At 42.4% G+C, this 22,195-nt stretch overlaps 1 protein-coding gene and 1 long non-coding RNA gene across 2 annotated transcripts in view; one reads left to right on the forward strand and one right to left on the reverse strand.

Annotated features, from left to right (window-relative positions):
* The window catches only part of LOC123790478 (uncharacterized), a 53,275-nt gene that overhangs the window by 29,608 nt on the left and 1,472 nt on the right, over positions 1-22,195 (reverse strand). The gene's annotated exons all lie outside the window — the stretch shown is intronic.
* Positions 442-21,728, forward strand: ZFP2 (ZFP2 zinc finger protein). The gene is made up of 6 exons (XM_045794956.2): positions 442-503; positions 2,914-3,009; positions 10,557-10,689; positions 10,961-11,053; positions 13,789-13,932; positions 17,890-21,728. The coding sequence occupies exon 6, from the start codon at positions 17,967-17,969 to the stop codon at positions 19,359-19,361; it is 1,395 nt and encodes a 464-aa protein (XP_045650912.1). The 5' UTR covers positions 442-503; positions 2,914-3,009; positions 10,557-10,689; positions 10,961-11,053; positions 13,789-13,932; positions 17,890-17,966; the 3' UTR covers positions 19,362-21,728.

Genomic DNA, 22,195 nt, shown 5'->3' on the forward strand with positions numbered 1-22,195 from the left:
ATGCTACACTGTGCATATCTTGAGCACCTAGCGTAGCGCCCAACACCGAGCTAGCGGTCGGGGTACAGTAATCACTATTCACGGAGGGCCCACTACGTACACGGTACGTTAATACCTTCTTCTGACAACTTTGCAGGGGTCGCGTCATTTCACAAGAGGAAAATGAGGCTTAGTTAAGGCTCTCCGCCCCTTCTCCCCTCCGCATGGGTTAAGCACCGACAGGCTCTAACGAGGAAGGGCTTCTTTCGGGTAGCCGGGGTAAGGTCGTCACGCTCCCCTCCCAGCTTCGCAAAATACCACCCCACCAACCCTGGGCAGCCATGCTGGAGGTACCCACGGTCCTCTGGCTGGAATCGCCCCGCCCTCCCGCGGACTCGCGGCTGCGCACTCTCACTGCCGCGCCGCGCCCCTGCAGCCTTGTGGGAAATGTAGTCCGGCGCCCGGGGCGTAGAGCCAGGCAGGGCTGCGTCCGCACCGGTTGCTCCCGCTCCTGCTGGGAGAGGGTGAGTGCGGGGCCGCGGTGAGACGCACTGGATTGGGTTGGCACCAGGCGGAATCCCAGGCAGGAGGAGGCCCGGGTGGCCCGGCGAGGCCCCTGAGGGGCGGGGCAGGCCGTGGATGGGCCGGGGGCCGCGTCCTCTCGGTCCCCGCGCGACGCCGGGCCGCTCGCTCCAGGTGCGCCCTCTCTCGCCTCGGGAGCCCGGCCGGGTGGGAACGCTGAGAGCTGAGGGCCGCCACCTGTGGGAGCGGCGAGGGCGGGCGACGTGGTGCGGCGGCCCGGGGCCCGAGGGCTCAGACCCTGGGTCCCTTCCCGCCGCGGGCTTTCCCCGGGCCCCGCTTCGGAAGTCTTGGGGGGATGCTGCACCTGGTGCGCGATCTCGGGGCTCAAGCACCTGCCCTTTGTGTCCGCCTCATCTCGCGGACGCGCCCTCTGTGATCTCTGATTCCGAGCGGCCCTGGCGTGGGCTCCTCTTGACCCATCTAAGAATGGGGAGGCAGACCCCATGAAGGTTTCTATTTCAGGGACTCCTTTATTTTTTTTTTAAAGCAATTTCTTCTCCGCCTCCCCCAGCCCCTCAAAAAGAATAAGTTCACTATAGGAAAACCAGAAAATTCAAAGGAGCATTAAGAAAAAAATTGAGGGGCGCCTGGGTGGCACAGCGGTTAAGCGTCTGCCTTCAGCTCAGGGCGTTATCCCTGCGTTCCGGATCGAGCCCCACATCAGGCTCTTCCGCTATGAGCCTGCTTCTTCCTCTCCCACTCCCCCTGCTTGTGTTCCCTCTCTCGCTGGCTGTCTCTATCTCTGTCAAATAAATAAATAAAATCTTAAAAAAAAATTATTTGAAAATTGTCAAAATCTACATGTCGGCGTATAAATATAGAAAGGCTTTGTTTTTACACAAAGATGTGGACATTAGTGTCCCTTTCTCCATTTACTTTTAAAACTGAGGTTTGAAATACGTTTGGAAAGGGTTTAAAGTGCACAAATAAAAGCTCTATGATTTTTTACAAGTGTTTTATCTGTTGTAAGTACCACTCGAACCAGGTGGAGAATAAACTTTTTTTAAAACGTTAATATTTTGAAAACTTATACCGATTTTCATTTTAAAGAGCGTGAGAAAAAGTATGTCTGTGCCAAATTCAATCCTCCCTTTAGGAGTTTACATTCTCAGGTTTTTTTTTTTTTCTGTTATAAACCATATAGGCCATCTGGCTACACACATCTTTGCATTCCTGTCTCATTCTTTAAATCTCTTCAGATGAAATTTCTGGGTCATACAGCAAGGCTTTTGATACCTTCCCATTTTACTCTCTCCAAAAAGTAGTAGTTTATAAATATTTGCACTGTAAGGGTGCCTGATGGATCCACACTAAGTCTGGGTGTTCCTATCCTCCAACTTTCTGAGAGGTACGAGCAAGCGATAGGATTGTTTAAATGTGTGTTTGAACACTAATGAATATTTTTATGCAATTTTGAGTTTTCTTTTTAAATTCTGTATCTGATACACAGTGTTTTCTTACTAGACAGAAGTGTTACATTTTCACATGGTTAGACATGAAAATCATCCCTTCATGTTTGGCTCTTTGACGTCATTGTTAGGGGGCCTTCTATCCCATTATCACAAAAATGTTCATCTGCCGTTTCTTTTTGTCCTTTAGTATGATTTAATGTGCAGATTTTTATTCTTTTCCAAATGGTAAGCCCTTGGCCCTTGTTCCAAGTTACTAATTCATTCTTTTTTCACTGATGTGAAATGTCACTTTTTCATATCCTGAATTCTTACATATAAAATGTTTTCTGAATTGTTTGTGTTGGTAGGATTTTAATTTGTTCTGCTGATCCTTTTCTCTGCTAGACTATAATCCATGAGGGCATGGAGAAATTGTTTATCTGTTTAGTTTATAGCTGTATTTACCCTCTCCCCTAGAAATGGTGCCTAGCACACAGTAGGTGGTCAGCATTATATCTGGTGCATGAATGACTCAGTCTGTTCCATCACAGTGTGTTCTAATTATTGTAGCTCTATGATATCTGGCGGGCAGGTTCTCCCTCACCACTCTTCCCTTAATGTTTCCTGGCTGTCATAAATGACACATTTAACTTAAAAAAAAAAAAGATCTTTTCCGTAATTATCTTTAAAATACTATTACTTAGGTATACCTTGGTTAGGAATGTGCTAAGTTTATAAATTAATTTCCAAGAAGTGACAGCTTAGATATTGTGACAGCCTATCCACGAATATGTTCATCCTTTATATATCTAAATAAGCTTGGCAAAATAAACTTCATGAATAAAAAATACAGTTTTCCTTAAGAAGGTACCATACACTTCTTATTTGGTTGATCTGTAGGTATTTTATTTGCTGTTGTTGCGGGAGTCTCATTTCTCATGGCTTCTTTTCCGTCCCTCAGCTCTGCCTCCTCGGGATCCTGCCCATCCCCTAGGAGGACCACGACGGAAGGAAAGAGAAGGCAGTGACTACTGGGCCTCTGCCACTGGCAGCTCAGGTGAGCTCATACTTCTCTCTGACCCCTCTCCCTTACTCCTTAGCACTTATTCCTGTACTGTCTGTGGGCTTCGCTGCAGAGGATGGGGCTACTGAGATCTCGGAATGTTGGCTGTTTCCCATCCAGCCCCCCTTAGTGTCCCTCAGCTCTGTCTTCAGCAGCCTACTTCCTTATTCAGCTGGAAGCCCTGGCCTCCTGAGCTTTTGGTGCCACACAGGCATCATCAAAGGAACAAAACTCATATGAAAGATGGTCTGAGTGCTTATAGGGTTTACGGACTCTCACAGACCATAAGAGAGGTCATATCTCTACCAGATACAGTCACGATGATTATATGTGAACATGATAATAAGAACAAGTATGGCTAGGTGTGCAGCTTGTCAGTGTTCCTGTGGCAACCAGGAAAAGTAGGGTTGGATAGGGATAACTGGAGAAGATTTGCTATAATGGAGTTAAAAGTGTCCGGAGTTTAAATCCTGACTCTACTATTAATTGCTGCCCTGTCTTGGGTAAGTAACCTGACTTTTCTGAAGTTCCTCATGATGATGATAGAAATAAGAGCATTAACTGAGTGTTTGCCACCTACTTGACATTTCACATGGCTTATTTCGTTTAATAATACACACTTCATAGGTTTGTTGAAAGTTCAAGTGAAATAATGCAAGTAAGAAGTTCTCAGGATGGTCACTAGAATGTTAGAGGTACTCGGTAAGGCGCTCTTAGCATTATTATTCTAGCTTGGTATTTTAGTTTTAGAGGTGGAGCAAATGTAGCAGAGACTGGTAATGAGAGGGAATCAGATACAAAGTTTGGGGTCAAGTGCCAGGAAGAAGGAGTTTGTGTGTCTGCTAGGGTGGTAGGCACGGGGGTGGAGGAGGAGGAATTTTGATAAGGGAGTTGGCATGGTCCCAACTTTTCTAGGAAGAAGCAGTGTCCATCAGCTAAAGGAAATCATGCAGTGAAAAAGTAGTGAGGAGCCCAGGGGTTTTCTGTCCTGAGAGATGGCTTGAAAATGGAATCTGCTAGGGGCACCTGGGTGGTTCATTCAGTTAAGTGTCTGCCTTCGGCTCAGGTCCTGATCCCAGGGTCGTGGGATCGAGCCCCGCACCGGGCTCCCCGCTCAGTGGGGAACCTGCTCCTCCCTCTCCCTCTGCTGGTGCTCACTCACTCTCTCTCTCAAATACATAAATAAAATCTTAAAAAAAAAAAAAAAGAAAATGGAAATTGCTAGTTTTTACAAGAACCTGGAGTTGTTGCTTCTCTGGAAAAAGAAGAAGATGTCAAGGGGACTTGGCCCCAAGAGACCCTAAGTTTTGTTTTGCTTTGTTTTTTCAGGTTAGGCTTACTTAACTTTATCTGCAACCCTGCAGGACTCGTCATATTTTCTCTATTTATAAGATCATGTATTATGGTTCTCTCAGATATGTCACTTGTTTATTTATAAAAAGAACCAGTTTAAAGAAGGCTTCTGAAGACAAGTACTAATGGTTGTGATTTCTGTTGGTACTACTTTCTCTCCTTAGTATTATCAAGCTCAGTTATAAAAGGCAATGGAACCCACAAAAATAGAAGAAAGGGAGTTTCCAGAAAAGAAGGTTTAAAAGGGGAGCATTCAGAAGATTTTGGTTGATGAAGGTTGTGGTTTGGCTGTCAGGGCCTTGATTTTATTTTATTTAGTTAAAATAGTGTTAAGTTTTTAAATTAGCTTTTTTTTCCAGGTGTAATTTTACATAAGATAACCCATTTTAAGCATATAATTCATTGAGTTTTGACAGCTTTATGCACCAACATACTCACTACCCCAATGAAGCTATAGAACATTTTCCTCACCCCAGAAAGTGCTGTCACCCCCTTCCAGTCCACATCCCCCACCCCAGGCAATCACGGGTTTGATTTCTGAATACTTCAGTATGTGTTTCCTAGAAACAAGCTCTCATTTTACATCACCAGAATATAATTACCAAATGAGGACACTTACATGGACACAGTACTGTTAGCTAACCTACAAACTTTATGCATATTTTGCCACAAATTGGGTCTTTTATCTGGTCCAGGACCCAATCCAGATCACAGCTAGCATTCAGCTGTTACATCTCCTTAGCCTCCCTTAACCTGGAACAGCTCCTCAGTCTTTGTCTTGGATGACCTTGACACTTGGACCTGGGATGTATCAGTGAAGCATTGGAGCTCTTCCCCTTTTTCCATCTTTCCTTTATAGGCTGGTCATGGGACTATGAATCGCCTAAGTAGGACTTGTATTTGCCTTTAAATTCTATCTTCTTTTTCTAACTATACATACTAGGTATGTAGTTGTAAAAAATTTTTTAAGACTGTAATATATATTGCAGGCCTCAAATCCTCAATAATAAGCATGGACGTACATTCTTCTGGCCTTTTAAATACCTGTTTACATCCTTGCCCAGTTTTATACTGGGTGGTTTGTATATAAAAGAAGCCTTTTATGCAGTGTGGATACTAATCCTTTGCCATAAATCGCCATATTATTTATTCCCTGTCAGTTCTCTTAAATATGTTTATAACATCGTCTGCTACAAATAAGTTTTGAAGTTGTATGCAGTTAACTTTCCCTTTCTTTGTTTGGCTTTGGAATCGTGCTATGAAAGGCTTTCTGTACCCTAAGATTATATAAATATTTTTGTATATTTTCTATTAGTTTTATTATTTTAAGTTGGCATCCTTGAGCTATCTGGAATTTATCGCGTATAACGTGAGGTCAGAATCTAGCTTCATTTAACAATGTGGTGTGGCATTTCATCATCCATCCGTTCACTAAACAGGGACTGAGCACCTGCCTACCGGTGTTAGGCAGTGTTCTGGACGCTGGGAAGATAGCAGTGAGTGAGACAGGCTTATAGAGGTAGAGAGAGGAGGCAGCAGAGAAGAAGAAATAGTTACTGAGGATATTGTTGGGTGCTGTGAAGGCCCCACAGCAGGGCAGCATGGTGGAGTGTGACATCTGTTTTAGCTGGGCACAGCCGAGGTGGCATTCCTGAGGAGATGGTGTTCCAATTGATGTAATCTCCTGAATAATCTGCTGCTTCTCCACAGACTGGAAATGCTACCTTTAATGTATACTATATTTATATATGTTTCATAAGTTTTCCTGGATTCCGTGCAATCACTCTATCTCTGCTATAGTGCCACACTATTTTATTTGTTGTTTTAGAATTTATTTTGTTATTTCATAAAGCAAATCCCCCCCTTGATTTTCTTTCCAAACTTTTGGATTATTGTACTGTTCTTTTACATTTACCCTTATGGTCAAATTTTATTAACTATTATCAAACTTCAACAGTAACTGTTAAAAAGTATGCAGTTCTGATTTGAATTCCATTAAATCCATATCATCTTTTACAATATTTAGTCTTCCTATTGAATAAAAAAAACTACCCTTCAGGGGCGCCTGGGTGGCACAGTCCTTAAGCGTCTGCCTTTGCCTCAGGGCGTGATCCCAGTGTTCTGGGATCGAGCCCCACATCGGGCTTCTCTGCTAGGAGCCTGCTTCTTCCTCTCCCACTCCCCCTGCTTGTGTTCCCTCTCTCGCTGGCTGTCTCTGTCAAATAAATAAATAAAATCTTAAAAAAAAAACAAAAAACAAACAAAAAAAACCTACCCTTTATTTTATTCAGATCCTTCATAATGGTTTTTAAGTCTGATCACAAGAATCTTGCATATTCCTATTAAGTGTATTCTGAGCTGTTTCATTTTTGTTGTGACTGTGATTTAAACATGATTGAGATTTTTTTAAAAAAATTGGACTGCTGGGGCGCCTGGGTGGCTCAGTCAGTTAAGCATCCGACTCTTGGTTTCAGCTGAAGTCATGATCTCAGAGTCGTGGGATCGAGCCCCACATTGGGCTCTGTGCTCAGCAGGGAGTCTGCTTGAGAGTCTTTCCCTCTGCCTCTGCACCACCCCCAACTCACACACGCACTGTCTCTTAAATAAATAAATAAATCTTAAAAAAAATAAAAGAATGGGATTGCTAAGAATTATATCTGAAGACATTGTGCTGCTGTGGTGCCTCAAACTTCATCACTGTCATACCTTCTTTATAAATTATACTTCGCTCATTTAAAATATCCCCATTTATTCCACTGGATCCTCAACCTTTTCAAAGGGTAACAATATCAAAAAGCCTGTGTCTTTAGGTTTAAGAAAACTTTTGCATGGAAGAAACAAACCCATGAAGCTGCTTATTTCAAACACCATGAGTTACCCTGTGCTTTTAATGTAGCCCTTGGGAGAAAAGACCATATTAAGTGGAAAGGAGAAAGGGAAAAACCTCTGAAGGGATTAACAACAAATACATTTTGTGGACAATAGAGGTTAACAACAAATAGTTTTATGACAAAATACGTTTTGAAACAGAAAGTTTCACATTAGCCTTTGAAAATGCTCTTCTGTGCTTCTCTAAATCAGGCTTCAGCAGCCCTTCTCTACAGCTCAGGGGGCCACAGCCTGTTTCACAGTAGAGACAAGCTCTGGGACACTCTCGGGAGCTCTGCACTGAAGCCGACGAGAATCCAGGAAAGTGGGAAGACCAGCATACAGCCCACATGAGTCTGAATCTGGGCTTTTAATTTTTTCCAGTATATTCAGCCAACAAGGCAATTTATTGAAAAAATTAGTGGATTAATTTTTGGAAAGAGAATGTCCTATTTCTGATGTTACCTTTTTTCCCCAAAGAAGGGGCTTATGCTTTGTTTCCACCTACATTCTACCTTATCTGATATTCATATGTTCTCCTCCTAGTCTTTTTTCTTTTCTCCCTGCTTTTTTTAAATTTACACTGGCCTGATGTATCTTGTCTCTGACCCCTCTCCCCGCACATACACTCCCTTACTTTCTAACTCTCCGGTCTGTGTTTAGGTACATCTCTTGGATATGCTAGCTTTGAAACCAACTTTAGAGCTTTTGTCCTTTAGTAGAGAAAGTCAGCTTGTTCACGTATGTTGTTATACAAGTATCACGTCTTTTTGGATTATTTAATGAATTCTGTTTATTATGCTTTCTTGTTTCCTTTCTTTACATTTGTTAAACTGATGATTTTTCTTGGTTCCTTTTTTTCCTTTCATAAAATGGAAATTCAGCCTTATAATTGTGTCCTACTAGAAGCTATCTTTACATTTCTTGACAATATTTGAGATTTTTGACATTATGTTGATATATTAGTTAAATAAATATTAGGAGAAAATAATGAGGTAGAAAGAGAATGAACTATGCCTCATTGCTGACACTTTTTCTAGAAGTTCACAGCAAGCAGGACGTAAAATACACATATTTCTTGGGTGTGGGCTTTGTCCCGTCTCTGGTATCCAGGCCTTTTCTCTCCACTGCTTTTCTCCCCTTTGCCCACTTACATAGCACAGCGCTCTCTGTCCTTAAATGAAAGCCTCCTCCATGGCTTTATCCCCATTCCCTGTCCTTACTTCTTCCCATATTGTCCTCCCTCATCTTTTCACCCAAGTCTGAAGTAATTTCATCTAGCTGCTTCTGATTCCTTATCTTCCACTAAGCCTTTTTCCACTGTAAGCTAACTTCTGCCTTCACCGCTCTGCTGAAGTTAGCTCATTTTCCAACCAGCAGCTCTCTTTTCAGTCATCATTCTGTTTGACTCACTCCTTCCTCCCCAGCCTTCAGTTCTGAATCTCTTTCCCTCCTCCCTACACTCTCACTCGCTGTGATGGGGGTTGGCTGCGAGGGTTCTTTTCTTGGCTTTTTCCTCTCACAACATGAGACAGGTGGCCTTGGGTTGGAGTCCCAGCTGTGTGGTCTCGGAGAAATTATTTAGCCATTCTGATCCTCAGAGTCCTCATGTGTAAAACGATGACCTTAGTGCTAGCCATCTAGCAGGTCGTCCAATGGATTAAATGAGGTGAGGTGCGTGACTCTCCTGTTAGTGCAAAACTCAGTGCAACTGTGAGCACTCAGCGCTCCCTCCTTGTACTAGTCAGGCCTCTTCAAAGAAACAGAACCCATAGGCTGAAGAGTCCCCACGATCTACCCTCTGCAATCTGGAGGCCAGGAAAGCCAGGGTTAGCTCCACTCCAAACCCAGAGGCCTGAGATCCGGGACGGAGGGTGTTAAGTCCTGGTCCGAGTCGGAAGGCTCAAGAGCTAAGAGCACCGTCTGAGGGCTGTTGGGGCTCAAGCAGAGCCAGCAGATTTGTCCTTCCTCAGGCTTTTTGTTCTGTTTGGGCCCTCAGTGGATTGGATGATGTCCTCCCACATTGCTGCGGGCTGATCTTTACTCGGCCTACTGACTCACTAGGGAGCACCCTCACAGTAACACCTAGAAATAATAACACTTTACCAGCTATATGGGCTTAGCTTAGTCCGGTCAAGCTGACACATAAAATTAACCATCACACTCATTAAATAGATACGGAATGCCTATTGTGTTTTACTTCCTAGTCTAAGGGCTAGAGAACAAGGCTGAAATGGGCTTATAAATTCAAGATGCCACTTTCAGGTCAAGCTGGGTGTTTTCTTGGTCCTCTCAACCATATTCTGCATGTATCCTGTTTGTACATGCTTCCCTTCCATGATCGGGATTCCGCCGATATTGTACAGCCTGAAATTCCATGTGCTGCCTCGACAACGCTGAGCCTCATCGGGCTCCAGAGACCTGGCTATGAGTTCCCCTGGTCTCCCTGCCCCCACGCACCAGGAAAAGCACCCTACCTAGCTGTCCTATCAGCCAGACCAGGTGCACCCCTCCCTGTCCTCAACCTAATGGGTTTCGCCTCCCTACCAGCCCATGAAATGGTTCAAACAAGCCAACTGCATCTTCTCACGGTAACCAAGGGTCACCTCACTTGTCACCACAAAGCCTGCCTCCCACAGCCCCTGCTGGTTCACAAGTGCAGTCCCTGAGTGGCCCTGCACGGTGGGTAGCTCCTCCTTCCCCAGGCTATGAGAATATGAGACTGATAAATTGCTGTCAGTCTCTTCTGTCTGGTGCTGGGTGTCATGTGTTTGGTGATCTTGTGCTCTGTAAGGTGCGGGATCCCTCCTTCACCAATGGGGTAAACGGAGGCCGTCGAAACAGTACTGCTCTTTTCCAGTGGTAATCTGGAGCAGCCTTTGGTACCTTTCCCTATTTCTCTATTACTTCCTCTTCCTGTCCATACATGTGAAAGCACTTTTTTTCATTTACTCACTTATTTCATTATTTGAGAGAGAGCACACAATGGGGGGGGGGGGGGGGGAGAGAGAGAATCTTAAGCAGGCCCTATGCCTGACACGGGGCTCGATCTCAGAACCCTGAGATCATGACCTGAGGTGAAATCGAGCGTTGGATGCTTAACAGACTGAGCCACCCAGGCGCCCCAAATCACTTTCTATATTACATTTATCTCTCATTATTTCATGATAATGGGTACATTTTTTGTTTAGTTTCTTTGACAGATAAGACATTTTTCTCACACAGATCTCTTTATCCTGTCCCTTCTAATGCTGCTTCCCCCCCCCCCCACTTCCCTCAGAGGGTTTTATTGGCATAATCCTCTGAGCAGGAATTTATAGTTTCAGGAGTCAGTGATATTCAGGGATGTGTCTGTGGATTGCACTTGGGAGGAGTGGATTCATCTGGATTCTGCTCAGAGGAACTTGTATGGGACAGTGATGCTGGAGAACTACAGGGACGTGGTTTTACTGGGTAAGGACCTCTCAGTCTAACTCAAAACCTCCCTGCTGACATCTTTCCCCACCTACTGACACCTTGTACAACCGCAGAAGTTCAGAAATTTGCACTTGAAATCCGATGTGATAGGTCATTGTTTTACGGTGGTTGCTTGGTGTCCTCTTTGGACATGGAATGGAAAATGGAACCTTCAGAAGGCCTGACGGGGAAGGGACAAGGACAGGTACCGGGAGTGGTGGTAATACTCAGTTCCGAACCCAAATTTAGTATCTCTCCTCCTGAGCAGGGCATCAGCTTTCCAAACCAAATGTGATTTCTCAGCTGGAACTCGAAGAACTGAGCTGGATGAAGAAAGAACTTTCAGCATGCCTCTCTCCAGGTACGGATCAGGCTGCAGGGACTTGTTATATGAGTGTGTCCCCTTGGGAGAAATCACCGCAGAGCTTGCTGCGTCTCCCGGAGGGACCTGCACGTCTGCCTGCAGTATATTCTCTCAGAGGCCTCTGCATTACTCACGTCACTCCTCCTCCCTCCGTCTCGTCTCGCGAGAGTCCTCACTGTGGAGGGAGGGGTAGCGGAGGAGGGTTAAATGAGTTACTACACTTGTAGCACACATTAATTGCGGTGAACATCAGTAAATTTTGCCGATTATTATTGCTTTGCTGTCTTCATCTGTATTTTGAATCCCTGTCTTTCTATCTTCCTCCATTTTATACTCTCTTTCCTATTTCATGCGTCTTTCCTATTGGCCATAACCTGTATCCACGGCTTTCTTTCCCTTATTCATTTAAACCTTTGTCAGCTTTCTTAAAGGAAACTAATGTTTTTCCTCCTCAGTTGCAAACTTGTATATGTGTTCTATAGTCTTCATTTAAAAACAAATGAAGATGACTTTAGCTTTGTTATTTTCACTAGTAACCTCACGTTTTATACATTCCCTCTCTGATTCCTAAATTTTCAACTGCACCCCATTCTCCTCTAAGCACTTAATGCCTCTCAATCTTTGGTAACTGTTTCTAATCCCCCTCACAAATGAAATTTCTGTTAGAAGTTATTGCTGACTTTCCTCTGAAAAAATACATTTTACAGTCTTATATTCTCTACTCAATATGAAAGCATTGATCACCATTTCTTCTTATACATTTTTTTAAATTAAAGAGATACACATATTTTTTTTTAATCTCTGAATAGTGTATGGTTACCGAAGTATAAAGCAATAAAAGAAATCAATAAAAGAACGTACTGACAGGAAAAAAAGAATCTTATGAACATTGCAGCTAGTCTCCGGTAAGCTTCCTAAAGGATGGGATTTTACAAGAATCACTGGGTCAAAAGATGAATTTTTTATGGCTCTTGCTACATATTGCACAACTTTGGATATTTTATGCCTTTTAATGCTAATTTATTAGATATAAAATGATCCCTTATGGTGGCTTTGCCTTTACTATAGATTCTGTGGTTTGATTACTATTGCTATATGTATTTATTCTTATGTAAATAATTTTTTCATTCAACAAACATTTTGTGAGCACGAGGCCCTGTTCCTCGCACTGTGGCTATAGCAATAAACAAGACAGGCAGTTTCCCCGTGGAGCTTATAGTCTAGTGGGGGAGATAGTAAATTAATAAAGAAAGAAAGCATGGAGGGTGAAGGGAAAGGAAAGGAAGGAAATGAATAGCGCAGAGTCCTAGTGCTGTGTGGAAAAAGCAAGCAGCATAAGGGAACTAGATCAGTTAACAGAAGCTTTATTTTAGACGGAGTGATCAGAGAGAGGGCCTCTCCTTGAAGGTGGCCGTTGGATAGATAACTCACAAAGTGATGGGCCATGTAGACCATTCTGGGCCCAGGGAACAGGTGCAAAGACCCTGTGGTTGACTGCATGGCCTTGTTTGAAGGGAAGACTGCCAGGAGATGTAAAGATTTCCTTAAACTTAGTCTTTCCATCCTTCTCTGAAAAAAATTTATTTCTATTTTTTATTAAATTTCTATGGGCCTTCTTCTCATTCTGAGTGTTCCTTCTTTCTTAATAGCAATCTTTTTTAATGCATACATGAATTTCTTTTGTCTATACAAGAATATTTAAGTTATTTTTTTGGTTTGTTTCATTTTTTAGTATATGTATACAGCATTTTTCCTTTGTTCTCTAGATTACTTTGGTAGGTTTATAGATGCCTTTTTCATTATCCCACTGTCATTTTGGTGGGTTTTCTGGAGGCAGCAGAGGCAAACACATGTATTCTTGATCCTGGGTTTTCTTCTCTCTTCTTTATTGGTCTTTCAGGCTTCTCCACTGGGCTAAATCCTAACTATTCTTCATTTGTTTATGAATCCATTTCACATTATATTTGCCTTGTCTCTGAATGTCTGTCTAGCCACTAGTATGCAGGCTCACTGAATTGTCATGATTGAGCTAACTTTATGTCCCCTGCCTGGCACGTTGCCTGCCAGAGTAGGTATTTAATATATGTTTGTTAAGTGAATACTGAATGGCATCAAGTAGAATTTTTAGAAAATAAGTGAAAATACAGATTTGAAAGTTATAATCCTATCTGTGGCATTCATATCAATGAGTACTATTAATTATCAGGGAGAGGGAATGAGAAGGTCAAGGCAGCAAGGACGGAACCCTAAAGGGCCATAAGATTGACTTGGGGCCAAAGATGCCACAGTGAAGGGGACAGAAAGAGTCGTCAAAGGAGGAGGAGAGAATGTAGGGAGAGCCAAGGGAAGAGAGAAGCAGTGGGAGAGTACAGCATGCCAACTGAGAACTGGAGGGTGCTGTTGGCCTTAGCTAGAAGGGCATTAAGGATCTGGCCTGGAGAAGAGCACTCTTGGTGCAGAGGGAAATGTGCTGTGGGTAGATGAGCAAAGAAGCAAACAAGTAAAGACATTACAGACAGTTTTTTCAACGGGGTTCATTTTAGAGGAAAAGGAAGAAAGGGCAAGAGCTGAGACAAGTCAGAGGTCAAGTGCCTCTGCTTTGTTTACCAGCAAAGACACTCAAGTGTATTTACGGGAGCAGAGAGGAGAAACTAAAGACCCAGAAAAGTGGAGCCATAGGATGAAGCCCGAAAAATGGGTGGTGTGCTAATTCTGGGTCTTGTTTTTTCCAGATTTTCTTCAATGTTACTGCCAGATTAAGCTACCATTTAGTCTTCTTCTGTTCAAAAACCAAGACAAGAAAGCGTAGAGGACTGAGTGCTGTGCTCGGCTCTTCTCCAGCCATCATGACTCACTCCTCATAACCATCCTGTGGGGTAGGTACTGCCAGCCCTCCTCTCAGTGGGAGAGGCGGGTTCAGAGGGGGAATGACATGCAGGAAGTTGAACACAGGTTTCTTGTTTTGTTTTGTTTCTGCCTTCGAGTTTAATGCTAATTCTGAAACAGAAAAGTTGTAACTTTCTTGCCCTGCCTTGCTGTGGCTTCTTATTTCCAAGTACAGCTAGCAAAAATAGAACCTCTAGGTCACGGCCCAATTTTTCTTTTAGATGATTGTTTTCTTTCTTTTCTTTCCTTTATTTTTAAAGAGAGAGAGAGTGTGTGTGAGCTTGTGCGGGGCAGGGAGGGGCAGAGGGAGAGAGACAGAATCTTAAGCAGACTCCAGGCTCAGCACGCAGTCCCTTGTAGACATGGCTTCACTGTCTTTGGTATTCCATGTTCTTGGAGCAACTGCTTCAGTCAGTTTTTCAAAAAGTTGTTGGTAATCCATTTTTCTTTTCCCACAGCAAATCTCCAGAATTAACTTCTTAAATTAGATCTCCAAATTCCATGAAGGTATACTGAGTCTTACTATTACGTTTTCTTCAGTATATAGTGATGTTTCAGCTTAAAATTATTAATATTTTCCAAAATAGCAAATATTTTGTTGTTCTCATTTTTAGAAATGTCATACATACAGAAGAATATGTAAAATACATGTACTATTTAGCAAAAATCTACATATTCTTCTAAGTTCTTTATAAATATTAACTAATTTTTGTTATATGAACACTCTATAATAGGTGCCGTTTAACAGATGAGGAAACAGGAGCACAGACAGGTTAAGTAACCTGCCCAAGGTCACACAGCTAAGTGGAGGCAGGTAGCCTGGCTCCAAAGTTGTTGTCTTAACCATTATGCCATACTGCTTCTCTTTATAGTTCATGACAATACAGATGAACGAATAATAAGGAAAGCAAACACCCTGGCACTAGAACCCAGGTTCGGAAACAGAACATTGCTACTATCTCAGACGTGCTTTGTGTGAGCCTCCTCATTCACATCCTCTTACCCAAGACGTAACCATTCTTCTCGTATTTGTGATAATTCCCTTTCCTTGCTTTTCCTTACAGTATTGCCATCCATAAAGGGATCTCTAAACAATACATTTAGTTTTAGTCTGTTTTTAAACTTTATCTGAATGGACTCTTACTATATATATTTTTGTGTGACTTTGCTTAAATTATTTATTCATTCTGATTATCCTATGTAGCTTTGGTTAATGTTCTCTGTTGGTTCGGGCTGCTATAACAGAACACCGTAGACTTGGTAGCTCTAACATCAGCCATCTGTTTCTCATAGTTCCTGGAGGCGGGAAGTCTAAGATGGGAGGCCAGCATGGTTGGCTTTCTGGTGAGGGCCCTCCTCCTGCTTCATAGACAGCTGCCCTCACACTGCATCTGCACATGACAGAGAGCAGAGGGAGGGGAAGCAAGCTCTGTTTTGTATGTCACTTCTTACAAGGCTTTACCTTCGTGACTTAATGACTTCCGAAGGTCCTCCCCCTCCTAAACTTATCTCATTGGGAATTAGGCTTCAACACATGAGTTTTGGAGAGACACAAACATGACATCCTTAACATTCACTATTTTCAGTTATCCTGTTGTCATAAATACTTCACAATTTAGTTATCCATTCTATTGTTGGTAACATTTGGGTGATTTCCAGTTCTTTGCTCTTGTGCACAATGTTACCTTAAAAATTATGAATTGTGGTGTACCTTTGCAAAGCAGATTCCCTAAGCGTATGTACCTACTGGTGGGTTTGTTAAATCCCAGTCTGTGTGCCTGTCCTACATTACTAGGTTGTGTTAAACTTTTTCAGACACCTGAACCAAATTACATTTCCACCAGCAGTAATGTAAAAGTTCCCATTACAGCTCATCCTTCCAAAATCTGAAGCTACCAGTCTGCACTTTTTAAATTTTTTTACTCAGGTGGCTGTTACTCATTGGAGCTTTAATCTCGCTTCTCCTGGTTACTGTTGAGATTGGGTATCTTTGCTTGTTTACTCACCACCACCGTTTCCTTTTCTTAAGTGCCTATTTAAGTCTTTTGCCCATTCTTCTGGTGGGCTTAGTGTTCCATGGACACTGTTTTCCAGATCTAGTTTCTAGTCCTGTATGGGCCATGTATTGCAAAGATCTCCTCCCAGTATGTCACTGTTTTTGTTTGCTTCCTTTTTGATGACTGGAAGCATTTCATTTTTCTTCCAGTGTTTATTTTTCAGGTGGTTTTTATGTTTTTTCCTCATTCTCCTGTTTTTATTATTTTAAAATCTTATTTCTTGAACCTCTACGTAATTTCCACATTTGTAATTTTCTGTGTATCACTTATCTTTGAATGAGGGCAGTACTGTCAGGAGTCTGTATCTGTCTAGCAGTGTGAACGGCTCCTCCTTTGCCCTTTTGTTGTTTACCGGGTAGAGCTTTGATTGCACAGTTGGAAGTGATACGGTGATGGGGCAGGAGGCGGCCTCAGTTCATGTGTTGCCCGTTGATATTCACACTTGATTGGATAGGTCCTTTCTGGGGTTACCTGGTGGTGTGTGTGTTTTAGAAGTGGAGCCTGCATGGCTTTCCACTTTTTCTCTTATTTTACATAAGCAGCTCAGGTTGCAAGGAGGCGGTCCAGTTAATGCATCCTTCATGCTTCATAGTAAAGCCTCCTGCCCACAGGCCTTTGGTTTGTTGGTTCAGGGTTGATCTCGGCTCTGGTAATTTTGATCAAGCTGACAGCTGATTCTCAGATTGTAGTTTTCAGTCCTCTGCCTCTCATTGCCCCACCCCCCACCCCCGGCCATTTTGTCAAGGATAAGAAGTGGAATCTGAGAAAATAAAGTCTGAGTGGCCACAAGGTCCTTCCTTCAGCACCATCTCAAGCAGCTCAACAGATCCTGCTTTGCCTCTCCCTGCCACCAGTTCACATCTCTAACGAATGGCTATTTAAGAAATGGTAGGGCCCCGTCAGACCTTCTTACCTAAAGAGAATAAGAAACTTGTAGCCTGTTGAAAGTTGGTGGTGGGGGGAACCTTTATTTTTTTATTTTTTTTAAGAAATGTGAGGTGTTTTTTTTTTTAAAGATTTTATTTATTTATTTGACAGAGATAGAGACAGCCAGCGAGAGAGGGAACACAAGCAGGGGGAATGGGAGAGGAAGAAGCAGGCTCATAGTGGAGGAGCCTGATGTGGGGCTCGATCCCGGAACGCCGGGATCACGCCCTGAGCCAAAGGCAGACGCTTAACCGCTGTGCCACCCAGGTGCCCCTGGGGGGAACCTTTAGATTGTGTCATCCTCCCTTAAGTTTCAAGTAGGCTGTGGTATTTTATGTTCCAAATAAGCATATTCCTGAAGGGTAGTTTATATGCATTGTCTTACTTAATCCTCATCAGATTATTTTTATCTTTATTTTATATCTGTGAAAACTAACCCAGGGGGTAAGTTAACAGCCAGAGTTTAAGCCCATGTGTGTCTGACTCCAGAGCCAATAATCTTTCGCAGTGTCACACTGCAGTGTTGTACAGAGATTTAGTGTCAGAATTAGAGGCAGCATTGCAGGGGGTAAGAAACTGCTGGTGGGAATATCAGGTACAATGTGGCAGGGCTTCCTGATCGGCTTCCCCCTGATTCCAGCTTGTCTGTATATTTTCCCTTCATTCCATCTCCATTATTCAGCCTTGTCCAGAGGTCAGTGATTTCAGTGTCCATCCCTCCTGCATACATAGGCTTACTCTTTTCTCTGTTTACTATCTCCTCTAGTTCTCCTGTTATTTATGGACTGGTTCACTGTTCTTTCCCTCCCTTCTGGTATTCTTCCTAATTGTAGGGACATCTTTTAAGGCTCTCACATGTGCCCCACAGTTATTCTGTTTCTTTCTCTCATTCCCACCTTATACAGTTTTTTTTGTCTCTCAGCACAGAAACCAATGTGTATTTGAATTTTTTATTTTTTTCAGACTGGGAGACAAGACTTGAAACCAAAGAATCAACTACAAAGCCCAGCATTACTGAAGATTTATCCTATGGGGTAATAATGGAAAGGGAAGGTCTCTGGCCTTCTTCTTTAGGGGAAGCCTGGGAACCTGATAATTGGTTAGATGGGCAACAGAAAACCCAGGACAGACATCTGCACCAAGTGGCTGTTACTCATAAGGAAACCCTCCCTGAGAGGAGGGCATGTGAAGGTCATGAATTTGAACATCGTTCTAGTCAGGGGTCAATCCTTGATATACAACAAAGTATTCCTGTGGGACAAAGGCCCCATAATCAGAATTCACACGGAGAAGACACTAAACAGAATTCTGAATTAATTAAAATGCAAAGTATGTTTGTAGGAAAGAAAATCTATGAATGTAATGAATGCGGGAAAACCTTCAGCCAGAGCTCATCTCTTCTTAAGCACCAGAGGATTCACACCGGGGAGAAACCCTATAAGTGTAATGTATGTGGGAAGCACTTCATTGAACGCTCCTCCCTTACTGTACATCAAAGAATTCATACTGGAGAGAAACCCTACAAATGTAACGAATGCGGGAAAACATTCAGCCAGAGCATGAACCTTACTGTTCATCAAAGAACTCACACTGGAGAGAAACCCTATCAGTGTAAAGAGTGTGGAAAAGCTTTCCGTAAGAATTCATCCCTTATTCAACATGAAAGGATTCATACTGGAGAGAAACCGTACAAATGTAACGAATGTGGGAAAGCTTTTACCCAAAGCATGAATCTTACAGTGCATCAGAGAACTCACACAGGAGAAAAACCCTATGAATGCAATGAATGTGGGAAAGCCTTCAGTCAGAGCATGCACCTTACCGTACATCAGAGAAGTCATACTGGAGAAAAACCCTATGAGTGTAGTGAATGTGGAAAAGCCTTCAGTAAAAGCTCAACCCTTACTCTCCATCAACGAAATCACACTGGAGAAAAACCCTACAAATGTAACAAATGTGGGAAATCCTTTAGCCAAAGTACATACCTTATAGAACACCAGAGACTTCATTCTGGAGTAAAACCTTTTGAATGTAATCAGTGTGGAAAAGCTTTCAGCAAGAATTCATCTCTTACTCAACATCGGAGAATTCATACTGGAGAGAAACCTTATGAATGTATGGTATGTGGAAAACATTTCACTGGGCGATCTTCCCTTACTGTACATCAGGTCATTCATACTGGAGAGAAACCTTATGAATGCAATGAATGTGGAAAGGCTTTCAGCCAGAGTGCATACCTTATTGAACATCAAAGAATTCATACTGGTGAGAAACCCTATGAATGTGATCAGTGTGGAAAAGCCTTCATTAAGAACTCATCCCTTATAGTGCATCAGAGAACTCATACAGGAGAGAAACCTTATCAGTGTAACGAATGTGGAAAAGCCTTCAGTCGGAGTACAAACCTTACGCGACATCAGAGGACTCATACGTGAGTTGAGTTTTCATTGAGCCCTTCACCAGGATTAACTCTTTGGTGGTAATCAGATAAGTCATGTAATATAGAAGCCTAATAAATGTAATGATTGTAGGAATCTTTTAGTTGAAGTATAAGTTACTATATCAGATAATACCACTGCAAAGAAACCATATAAAATAGAGAAATCGTAATTCAGAATGTAAAACACTCCTTTACACCAGAAGGTTTAAATAGCTAATGTTCTAAACGATGGAGATTTGTGCTAAAGATAAGTTCTATTGTGTCATACTGTAGATTTCCTTTGGATAGCAGAGACTTCACACTGGAGAGAAAAGGTGAGAGTGCTAAACTGGACAGCCCAAAGACCTGGTATGTAGTCCTGATCTGCCACTAACTTGGACAAGTCACCTACTTTCACCAGGTCAAAGTGTCCTTATTTGGTAAATGAGGGATTTTGAGCTTAGAAGGTCTCCAGGATCCCTATTAGGTCTAAAATGCTATAAACCTATAAATATAGGCAATACTGGGAAATCCTTGATCTTTTACCCTGTTATATATGTTATCTAGATGCTCCTATTCCACAATCTGGTTTCCCTGGATGTTTTGAGTCAAAATTCTCTATGTCTACCAAATCCTGTTATTATCCATCCATGTCCCTCCCTTCCCCCTGCACTGTTATTTTCTCCCCTAAAACATAGGCTGGTTGCTACCCAGGTGATGGAATAACTGTACAGATCTTAATGCAACAGCATGCTATTCTGAGTTCTCAAATAACAGGCATTAAACTACTGTTAAGTAACCTAATTATTTAGAAAACAGTAAAACTTAAATATAGTCTCTAAGTACATAGGATTCAGATATGTATCTTTGTGCCATATTCTATCAAAGGGAAAGGAGAAAAGGCTAAACACTAATGGACACAAAAATGTGACACATGAACAACATCTTTGCAATTCAAAACATATTCAAAACAATCGTAGGTTTTAGATATCTCTAGTGATGACAGTGGTTAAAACAGTTTCATTTATTCATACATACTTATTAAGTGCTAAATATGTAATAGACATGATTAGAAGATCAAAATGGATAAGATACAGTCTTTGCTTTTCAAGGGCTAACCTAAAAAACTGGCCATGGGATGGGAGAGGAAAGGAAGAATTCAAGCAATAATGAGGCAGAATCTAGATAATGTGGTAACTGATTAAATGTAGGAACTCGAATTTATTTGGGTGGATGGAGTGCCATAATTAAGAATACATAAAGTTGACCGACTTTGGGGGGCAATGGTAAGTTCAGTCTGGGGTCATTTGAATGAGTCTCTGAGTATCCAAGTGAAGATTCCTGATAGACACTAGAATGACTGGCAAGACAGTTACGAAGGGTACCCTCAGAGCACTGTCATTGACCAGGGGAAGTGGAGGAAGTGAAGCCAGTAGGAGCTGGGAGGAAACAGCAACCAAAAGGAAAATGAAAAACAGAAGGAAAAATTAGAAGACGGTGGCACAAAGGTAAAAGAATTTCACATAAGGTAAGAATAGTTAATATTTTCATATGCCATAGAGGGTTAAAGTAAGATAAAAATTAAAAATGGCCTTTGGTTTTGGTTACTGATAACCTTTGTTAAATATTAGTGGGTTGAAGAGTGAATTAAAGGTTGAAGAGGACTCATTAGCTTGCCTGAAAAAGGAGACACTGAGAAAGACAACTAGAAGGAGACTGGCGTTGAGAATGGGTGTATCTATCAGAAGAGCTTTACGGCTACAAATACTGGAAAGCCCAGTTAACAAGGCTTACAAGCAAGCAGGATTTTTTTTTTTTCTCACATAACAAATCTGGAGGTGGGTGGCATTGTTTCAGAGACAAAATTAATTCAACGTCTTTAGTTTTATGGCTTTTCTATCACGGTCATATCATGGCCGCTCTGCTTCAGCTAAAGTATCTGCATTCAAGGCCGGAAGATCGGGGTGGGAAGCACTAGCAACATCTGTGCCTTTTCTCAAAAAAGGTTGTCCTAGAAGCCCCTCAGCAGACTTTGCCTTACATCTCATTGAGCACAGCTGTGCTATATGGAGGCCAGGAACAAAAGGAGGCTGAGAAAAGAAATACTCTTCCAGCCTCTAAAGTGGAGGCAGGCAAAGAAAAGGAGGTTTGAGCAAGGTGTTGTTATGGCCAACGGTCTGGCAAGAGTATGTTTACATGGCCACTGAAAAGAAGAGGTGTGCGAGAGTCGAAGGTGCAGGATGGAGGGGATGGGGAGCTCAAAAGTGGGAAAACAGGATTGGGACAGAGGCAGAAGCTAAAGGAAACTTTTTCAAAGGAAGGGAATTTTTCATGGGGAGAGGTGGGACTCAGGAAGCGATGGGTACAGAAGATGTTTGTGGGTGGCAATGGAAGAGGATCCCTATGGACGCTGGGTCCCCGGGCAGGTCAGTCTCTTTGGGCTATGTGACCTCTAAGCTCTAACTCTTGGGAGCTGGAACAAAGACAGAGGGGGAATGAAACAACTGTATCCTTGGAAAATTAGATCTTTTATATTTGTCCCTTACACCTAGTTTCCTCCTTTACCTTCACATATTCTTTCTAGAGGAGGCAGAGAGAAGACATGGATAGAAAGTAGATGAAAATGATAAAGACAGCAGCAAAATAAAGGGTCAGAAGGAAGGCACAGGACAAGGGGGAGAGGAAGAATGAAACAATGAAGCCTGAGACGACGCAATAACTCAAACTTGGTGAAATATTAACCTTCAGAGGAAACAGCTGGAGAAATGGGTCAGATACATGGAGGCTGCACTACTTTTTCAGGAGTTTTGGATGCCTTAGGCCCTTGTATGTCAGTTGTCAGTCATTCTG

This window comes from Ursus americanus, chromosome 5, assembly GCF_024610735.1.
Source record: "Ursus americanus isolate L20-20 chromosome 5, mUrsAme1.1.p, whole genome shotgun sequence".
Classification (NCBI taxonomy): Eukaryota; Metazoa; Chordata; class Mammalia; order Carnivora; family Ursidae; genus Ursus; species Ursus americanus.